The sequence below is a fragment of the Mastomys coucha genome, unplaced genomic scaffold (assembly GCF_008632895.1).
Source record: "Mastomys coucha isolate ucsf_1 unplaced genomic scaffold, UCSF_Mcou_1 pScaffold5, whole genome shotgun sequence".
NCBI lineage: Eukaryota > Metazoa > Chordata > Mammalia > Rodentia > Muridae > Mastomys > Mastomys coucha.
Window position 1 is genome coordinate 27340719 of NW_022196911.1, and position 9216 is coordinate 27349934.

The following is a 9216-nucleotide window of genomic DNA, read 5'->3' on the forward strand; positions in this document are numbered from 1 at the left end:
GACTGCTGGCTGCGCCCTCTATCAGTAGATGCAGGTTTGGTTCCTGGCACTCACATAGTAGCTAAATGTCTGTAACGCCAGTTCTAGGAGATCTGATGCCCTCTTCTGGCGTCTCTAGATACTGCATGCATGTGGTTCACAGACATACGTGCAGACAAAAGACCCATACACATATAATAAAAAGTCTGTCCTGTCCTCCCTGGGAAGCTTACAGGCTGCGGAGGAGAGGGAGCAGACAACACACAATGAACAACAGGCAGACAGCAATCATCAGCAGCATGCTGAAGGAGCAGCCTCTGCTGACCTCAGAAAACAGAGTGAGGAAGAGAGGTGCCGGGGTTGTGGATGGCAGTGTTAAGCAGGTGTGATGACGCCTTGGCAAGTGATGGGGTCTGACTGCAGACTTGAGTGTCCCCAGCAGTGGGACAGAAAACTCGGGCAGGAGCTGAGAGGGGTCTTGGGGGTTCAGAAGGAGGAGGCCTGGGTGGCTGAACAGACCAGCAAGGCTGGCCTGGGAAGCAGGAGGTAAGGTCGAAGCTATCTCAGCCTTTGCAAGGCCTCTGCCCAAAACGTTATCAGGAGGGAGCAGAAGAAAACTGGTAAAATCTGGCCTGATTTCTGTCCCCATCTCTCCACTGGGTTGAAACAGGGTGGGGAAACCGAGTGAGAGTGGTGAGAAGGCAGACTGATCGAGAGTGTGAGATCATAAAGGCCGAGGGTACAGCACACTTGAGGGCTTACAGCAATGCAGGTGGCAAATACTGGTCAGGCTTCAGATGTGTTTCATCTTAATTATTTGAGTGAGTGCAGATGCCCATGGAGGCCAGAGAGTGTGAATGGCCTGAAGCTGGAGTGGTGGTCATGCCTGACGTGAGTACTGAGAACCAAACTCTGGTCCTCTACAAGACAGCAAAAGCTCTCAACTGCTGAGCCTCTCTCCAGCACCTCTAGAAGCATTTCAGAGACAAGAAACGTGACAGTTGTACAATAAACTGAGAACCTATGTAGCCACTTGTAATCTAAGCCCTTCACCCGGCTGCCTACAGTAGTGCACACCAGTAGTCCTAGCACTTGGAAGGCCACAGCAGGAGGATGACAAATTTGAGGTTGGTCTAGGCTACATAAAGATGGACAGATGGACAGAGAGATGACTAGCCTTACAACTCTTCTTTTCGTGTTTTGTTTTGTTTTGTCTTTTCGAGACACGGTTTCTCTGTGTAGCCCTGGCTGTCCTGGAACTCGCTCTGTAGACCAGGCTGGCCTGGAACTCAGAAATCCGCCTGCCTCTGCCTCCCAAGTGCTGTGATTAAAGGCATGCGCCACCACCGCCTAGCCCAACTCTTCTTTTCAACCCTTTATTCCTGAAGGCAGGTGCCTTTACTACAACCCCCCACCCCCAGCCCTGACACATGGGTATGAGTCTTGTGCCAAGCTCCTGCTCATCTTCTCCTGTTTCCAAGCCTAGCTTAGAATCTCTGCTCTCTTCCCCAAAAGATATCTCAGAGAGGAGAAATGGCTGAGGAGCCTTTGTATTACACACCCAGTATTAGCTGCCACAGGAAAACATTCCCCTAACAACTGCTTCAGGGGCTGGAGAGATGGCTCAGTGGTTAAGAGCACTGACTGCTCTTCCAGAGGTCCTGAGTTCAGTTCTCAGCCACCACATGGTGGCTCACAACCATCTGTAATGGGATCTGATGCCCTCTTCTGGTGTGTCTGAAGACAGCTACAGTGTATTCCTATACAAAAATATAAATAAATAATTATTAAAAAAAAAAAAAAAGCCGGGCGGTGGTGGCACACACTTTTAATCCCAGCACTTGGGAGGCAGAGGCAGGTGGATTTCTGAGTTCGAGGCCAGCCTGATCTAGAGAGTGAGTTCCAGGATAGCCAGAGTCACATAGAGAAACCTTGTCTCAAAAAAACAAACAAACAGAAACCAACAAAAATGATTATATTTTAATCATGTGGTTATATGCATGCATGCATACAATTACAAGTGCCCTCAGAGGCCAGAGTGACTTGGGCTTCCCCAGAGCTGGAGTTACGTGTGCCCTGGGTATTGAACTCAGGTCTTAACATGCCATGGTATGCAAGGGGAGACTGGAGAACAATTTGTGGGGTCGTCAGACATGGCAGCAAGCACCTTTACCCCCTGAGGCTACCAGCCAGCCTTTCATATGGGACCTTTTACTTTCTACACACTCCAAAATGTTTATGGGGGTAGGAGGGCCAAACTGGAGCTGACATAGCCCCTGGTCTACTAATCCCTGTGTGATCCTCCACATCTGGTAAGGAGGACTTGAGGATCTGTGGGCTGCTAAAGAGAAAAGAGGGAGATTATGAAGGACAGGTGTGCTCAGGACAGCAGGCACAGAGTAGACTTTGTCCTACTATGTCCCATCCCACCATAAAAAAAAAAATCCAAAGACTTACAAGGGACTGGCTCCCCAATGCCCACACATTCAGGAGGGGCCTGTCCCTGCCAGCTACCTTCTTGCTGTCTCATCAGGCCCGATGCCCTCCCCACCGCCCATTTTCAGAATATTGAGCAAGGGTCTCTCAGATTCAACAGAGAAGCCCTCTGTTCCTCTCCCTTCTTGCACAGTTCCTTATTTCCTTAATGAAAATCTCCTAATCCCACAAGTCAGAAATGCTTTCCTATATTAAATATTCAGTTCAGCGTGATGGCTAGGGATACAGCCCAGTGGTAAAGTGCTTGTCTAGAAGGTGGGAGGCTCTAGGTTCACTTCTCAGCAACCCCTACTTACATCCCCCATCTCCACACACCCCTACTCCCTCACCCTCATCCCTGCCCCCACCCCCGCCACACACAAACACAAACATAGGAAAAAAAGCATCAGAGTTCATTAAGCATAACTTATATAAAAAAAAAAAACTTTTGATTTACAATCTTTTGGAGAGGAGGATGAAGAAGGGACCTGGTATTAATTAATCCTAAAATGTCCATGTTTCAGTAAAACATAGGAACATGGAAAAGCTAACTAAATCTTCCAAGGTCAGAAGAGCTCAGTCACCTTGGAACAGTGTTTCCTAAACTGTAAGCCTTTAACTCCTAGGAGGCACCATTTCAAGACCTGCTGGATCCTGCCAAGAGCAAAAACAAAGGACTGCAGTGGAGGCTGCAAATGGGCCCCAGATATGATCCCACTGCAGGTCAAAGAGAACCTGACTATGAGCACTGGGTTTCCTTACTCTGTATAACAGGAGTGGCACCTGATGCCAAGGACGGGGAGAGCAGGGTTTTAAGAAAGGAGTGGTCCAAACTAGACACGTTAATAAGAGCACTTCTGGGATGAAGGCCAGAAAGACAGACAGTGGTGGAATGAAACGGGGTTGGTTTAAACACAACAGAGGCATTTTGTTGTCTTTAACTCCAAGAGGAAAAAAAGGGGTCTAAATGAATTTGGTTAATACAAACTACTTCTATAACTCCACAACTCAGATACCACATCAACTGAAGATGATTCTGTTGAACTGTTATCGAGAGGTGGGATTTGATGCTTACAAATGACAGAAATTCACCTATCATTTCCCTTTCAAAAGCCATTTATTTTGGACCTGGAGAGATGGCTCTTTGGTTAAGAACACTTGCTCTTCCAGAAGACCTAGGTTCTAGTCCCACCACCCACGTGACAGCTCATAACCATCTTTAACTCCAATTCCAAGGGATCCAAAGCCCTCTGTGGGCATTGAAAGCATGTGATGCCCTTACATACATGCAGCCAAATACTTATACACATAAAATAACTAATACAGAAATCTTTAAAAGTGTTTTCTTAGGCTAATAGAAAAAATGTTAAAGTCAGTATATTCCAGACAGCAATAGAAGCTAATATCACAAAACACAGTAAAACTTCCATTAATCGAAATGTCCCACTTGATATACATTGTCTACTCTACAAAGTGCTGTGGAGCTAAACACTATGTACCCACCATTCAGTGTCTAATCCATTAAAGCAAGAGATGTTTCTGACACATTGCTACTTAAGTTCAAGTGTCACCTTCACATGATCTTGAGTTGAGAGGGAAAAAATTACTTAATTCAAAAGAGGAACTAGAAAGAGGGTGTCCCAGGCTCCTCTGAAGAGGTCTGTTTTACACTGCAATACAGAAAGCGGTATTCAGCAAAACCTTAGGTGGGGGGATGAAAACCTATCTTGGCCAACCACTGTAAATACTGTTTACAAACAAGGGCAGGAGCGCCCTAGAAGGTATGACGCAGAGGTTTCTAAACAATACTTTCGGCTCTGGGTGCTTTAACCTCGCTTAGATCGATGAGGCTCACCCTGTCCTGGGTTGGGCCCACTAGATGCAAAGGCTGAACTTAACGCTATGCAGCAAGCTTGTCAGAGTCCGCAACTGCGACAGCATGGGAGCAGAGGGAGATTTCTGTTCTCAGATCCCTTTCTTTGAAGTTTAGGCAAAAAGCCTCCCGTGCATGAAACACAGGACCAAAGCAGCGACAGTGGCTTGGGAGGCACCCTAATTTCTCTTCGGTCGAAGTGCACGCTTTTGGTCCATCAAGACAGAAAGCACTCCCTAAAATTCACTTCCGGGAGGGGCTGCCAAAGGTGACCTCACCCTCCAGCCGGGGACACCGACAGGCTCTGAGGAGCGCATGCGGTCCTCCCCTCTGTGGTCCACCCCGCCTCATCCTCCCGCCCTAGTCCTCCACACAGGATCCTTCTCTCTGTGATCCTCCCACCGGGGTCCTCCGCTCCCATCACTTCGGACCTGGCGCACTTACCCCCGGTTAGGACCCTTGGGGATAAACCAGGGCACGAGGAGGCCCACGAAGCCCCAGAACACGCTCATCACGATCAAAGGCACAGTGAGGCCGTGATATGCCATGCCTGCGCCCCAGCAGCGGAATCAATCCACGGCCTCGCTCTCGTCCCACCCGGAAGTGTCAACAGGGGGCTCACGTGATCGGCGCGCTAAAGCCCCGCCCACTGCGCTCGGCGTGACTCCCCCGTCGGACTCCGCCCTTTGGACCGGAGCCCCGCCCTTACCTGGCCTCCCTCAAGGCTGCTGCTCTTTGGAGCTTGTCTGAGGTGAAGGGCCCGCCGCCAGGGAGGGGATCAGCAAAGTTTTCAAGAACTTAGGCCCATTTTGAATTTAGGCCCATTTTAATGATGTGTTATTTACAGTTTTATCTATATTTTACGCGCAGACATAAAGACGTAAAATCTACAATAGTGGATTACTGTTCTAGAGTCTTGTATGCTAGGCTCCTGAGTAAACTTTGCATTCTTCCATAGCCCATGAACTACTCAGAATTGCCATCTCTACTGCAAGTGAAGAACTGGGTCACAGTCACATTGTAAGTGACTTAACGGCTGTAAGGCTCTTAACCGTTGGTGCTGCTGTATGTCTTGTATACAGTGTGCCAGAGTCTGAGTTACAGAAGTACATCTGACGGCTGTCTAAGAGAGGTCGCATCTTCAGAGATGGGCCTGCAAATAGGCCACAGTGCAGATAGACAGCTGAGGATGACCAGGCCCTTTGCCACGTTCCTGTCTATTATCACAACATTTTCAATAAGAATAAGAACTACCCAGAAATATCAGAGTTGTGGCACTCACCAGAGTTGTTGTAGACCCATTGCACCATGAACTTCCAGAGGCCCAGAGGAGGGAGCAGTTCTTGGAGGAGTGTTTTCTTTTTCTTTTTTCTTAGGGCTAGGGCCTTGTTATGTGGAACACACTGGCCTCCAGCTCCAGAGTGCTGAAATTAGGAGTAAACCACCATATTGAGCTGAGGTTTTTTTTTTTTTTTTTTTTTTTGAAGAAGCTTGTACACAGAGCAAGATGGAAAGGAGATCTGTCAGCTGAATCCAGTGTGCTGGACTGGGGCTCGGTTTCCTGGCAGTAGCCACCTCTCCTCATTTCTTCATCAAGTAGAATGGATTCCTAAATTAATTGGAACCTTCAGCCGCTGTGCTGGCTTTTCAAATGATTTTAAGACTTTAACTGAGCCAGTTGTGATGGCCTTTAACCCCAGAACTCAAATGAGTTGGAGGCTGGCTGATCTCTGTAAATGTGAGGCCAACCTGATCTACCATGCCAATTCAGGACAGCCAAGGCTATGCATAGAAACTCTGCCCCAAAAAATTAACAAACAAACAAACAAAAACAGACTTTAGTTGTCCACCGTACTTGGTAGTTAAAACCAGATGATTAAATGGCCTTTGAAACAAAACAATAACTTATTCTTTCCGAATTTTGAACTAAGTATTTTGCTTCTTTGTTTAAGGGAGAAACATTTGTTTTGAATCGCTTGGTATTCTTTGTGCTGATGGTTTGTTCCTGTAAAACTTAGCTCAGCAGAAATTATGATGTTGAATCCCAAGCCAAGCACCACCAATGCCCGTTTCCTACTGTTAGCACATCTGTGTGTCTTTGTATGACCTTGTTCAAAACTTTCAATGTCCAGCCTGTGGCAGAGGATAGTATAGTGATGAATGTGGCCAAACACAGAATCTTTTTTTTTTTTTTGAGATAGGGTTTCTCTGTGTAGCCCTGGAACTCACTCTGTAGACCAGGCTGGCCTCGAACTCAGAAATCCACCTGCCTCTGCCTCCCAAGTGCTGGGATTAAAGGCGTGCACCACCACCGCCTGGCCAAACACAGAATCTTAAACATACTTTAAAACCTTTTGGCAGAGCTGGGGATGGGTGGCTGTTACTCCACTGTGTGATTCTCAGGTGTGAACTTTATAGATGACAATGTCACATTGTAATGTTGTACGTTTGCGAGTTTATACCAGTTGCTCCTGGAGACTAGGCACTGTTCAGCTGTCTTGCTTCTGGGATTTTGTTAGACATAGAATGTTCTCACTACACCATTGTGTATTCTAGGCCCAGAGTATTCCCGCAGAACCACTGTGCCACCTAACAGAGCAGGCAAGACAGGGTAAGATCAGCCAGAACTGATGTGGAGAAGGCAGCTCCTGGCTTCCCTCACCACACTACTTCTTGTTTCCTTAAGATCTGCTGCCCCGCACAGAGCATACAATATATCCTCAAGTCCATTTTCCAGCAGTTGTTCACATTGTTGTTCAAACAAACTCTAGGACTCACTACAAAGCCCAGGACAGGCAATCCTCCTGCCATGGCCTAGGATTACAGGCAAGTGCTACCATGCTGTCTAGATGTTTCTCATATCCTTTAAATAACATCGGCTCTCCCACCAGCCCCTGGCAACCACTGGTCTTTCTGTTTCATTGTGATTGGCTGTTCCAGGAACCTCCTAAAAGAGGAGACCATTCATGTGGTCTTATTTCACATAGCATGATATCTTCAAGGTGTGTGTGTGTGTGTATGTTGGCCTATATAGACTAGGCTGCCCTAGAACTGAAACTTTCGATTCTCTTGTATTCAACAGCCTGAATGTTAGGATTACAAACAGCTCTATTTTTAAGGCTAACAGTCCATAGAATATATACTGTTAAAACAATTTGCATGTTTGTTAGGAACGTGCAGTTAGGAACAGACCACAATGGGATCAGAATTCAATGTAAAGGGGACATCTATTGATCATATCTTGATCATCACTCAGCTCACCATTAGTAATCTGGAATAATTTGTTTCTTTAAAATATTCATGTTGGGCGGTGGTGGCACACACCTTTAATCCCTTTAATCCCAGCACTTGGGAGGCAGAGGCAGGTGGATTTCTGAGTTCAAGGACAACCTGGTCTACAGAGTAAGTTCTAGGACAGCCAGGGCTATACAGAGAAACCCTATCTTGAAAACAAAACAAAATAAAATCATATAATTTATGTCAGGTGATACTAGTACACACCTGCGAGACAGAGGTAGGTGGATATCTATGAATTCAAGACTAGCCTGATCTACAGAGAGATGTTTAGGTTAAATAGGACTATACAGAGAAGCCCTGTCTCCAAAAACAAACAAACAAACAAACAAACAAAATTCATGGAATTTGGATGCCTATGTGGTGTTACAACTCATAAAGCACATTTATATTGGAATATGTTGGTACAAACTAATTCCCAGGAGAGAGTATAATTTGAATTTACTGGTAAGAGGTACAAAGAATCAAAATATAGTTATTATGTAACTTTTCCTGGGTATACAGGAACAAATGTCCATTCACCCCAGATAAGGTATGGATGACAAACCAAATAATTAAATCTACACAAGTCTACCCTACTGAGCCAGTGAATATTAGATGTACTTACAGGAGCATGGGTGACATAGAAATCCCTGGAATTCCCTGCACAACTTGCAAGCAGCTCAGCTGGCCAGTTTCCTCCCCTGGGCAATTGTTACTGTTCATACAACTTGGGGAAGGGGTCTTGTGAGTCTTGTAACTTTCAGAGGCTTCCTGAGCCTTCTGTGTTTCCTTTACTTCCTGTATGATGAGCCTTGTTTCGGGGGAATATTCACACAGCATATAGTAAGGAGCTATGTGATGGTTTTCTTTGTTTGCTTGTTTTTAAGGATTTATTATATGTGGCCAGGTGTGCTAGTATATGCCTTTAATCCTAGCACTTGGGAAGCAGAGGCAGGTGGATTTCTGAGTTTGAGGCCAGCCTGGTCTACAGAGTGAGTTCCAGGACAGCCAGAGAAACCCTGTCTTGAAAAAAAACAAAAACAAAAACAAAAAGATTTAGTTTAGATGTGTGTGTGTGTGTGTGTGTATGTGTGTGTGTGTGTGTGTATGTGTGTGTGTATGTATATATATATATATATGTGAGATTATGTGTACCTCTGCAGTAACCTTGAGTGTTCTTAACTACTGAGCCAACCCTCCACCCTCCCTTCTGCTTTTTTTTAAAGTTTGTTTGTTTGTTTGTTTTGTTTTGTTTTTTAACAGTAACGCTCAAGAATCCTATATGTTGGCCCTGCATGCCTTGGCAGCAATTTTAAGTTGGCACTCCCACCTCACTCTCAAGTTTCTCTGCTCATGCTTTAGCATATGGACAAAGGCCATAAATCACACTATCACCTTAGCCTAAGTGGCTCCCTGGAAGCCTGTGGTGGTTTGAGTAGGAATGGCCCCCATTGGTTCATAGATTTGAAAACTTGGTCACCAGGAAGTGGCACTATTTGAAAGGATTAGGAGGTGTGGCCTTGTTGGAATAAGCGAGTCAGTCTGGGTGGGGTCTTGGTTTTCAGAAGCTCAAGCTAAGTGAGACTCTTCCTCTCTCTCTCTCTCTCTCTCTC

General features: G+C 45.9%; 1 protein-coding gene across 2 annotated transcripts in view; it reads right to left on the bottom strand.

The window, feature by feature from the left end:
- The window catches only part of Atp6v0e1 (ATPase H+ transporting V0 subunit e1), a 25199-nt gene extending 20236 nt beyond the window's left edge, over positions 1 to 4963 (bottom strand). For both annotated transcript variants that reach the window (XM_031352825.1, XM_031352826.1), the window contains exon 1: positions 4772 to 4963. In XM_031352825.1, the coding sequence (XP_031208685.1) occupies positions 4772 to 4875 (104 nt within the window). In that variant the 5' untranslated portion in view covers positions 4876 to 4963. The remainder of the gene's footprint in view (positions 1 to 4771) is intronic.
- Positions 4964 to 9216: the final 4253 nt, after the last annotated feature.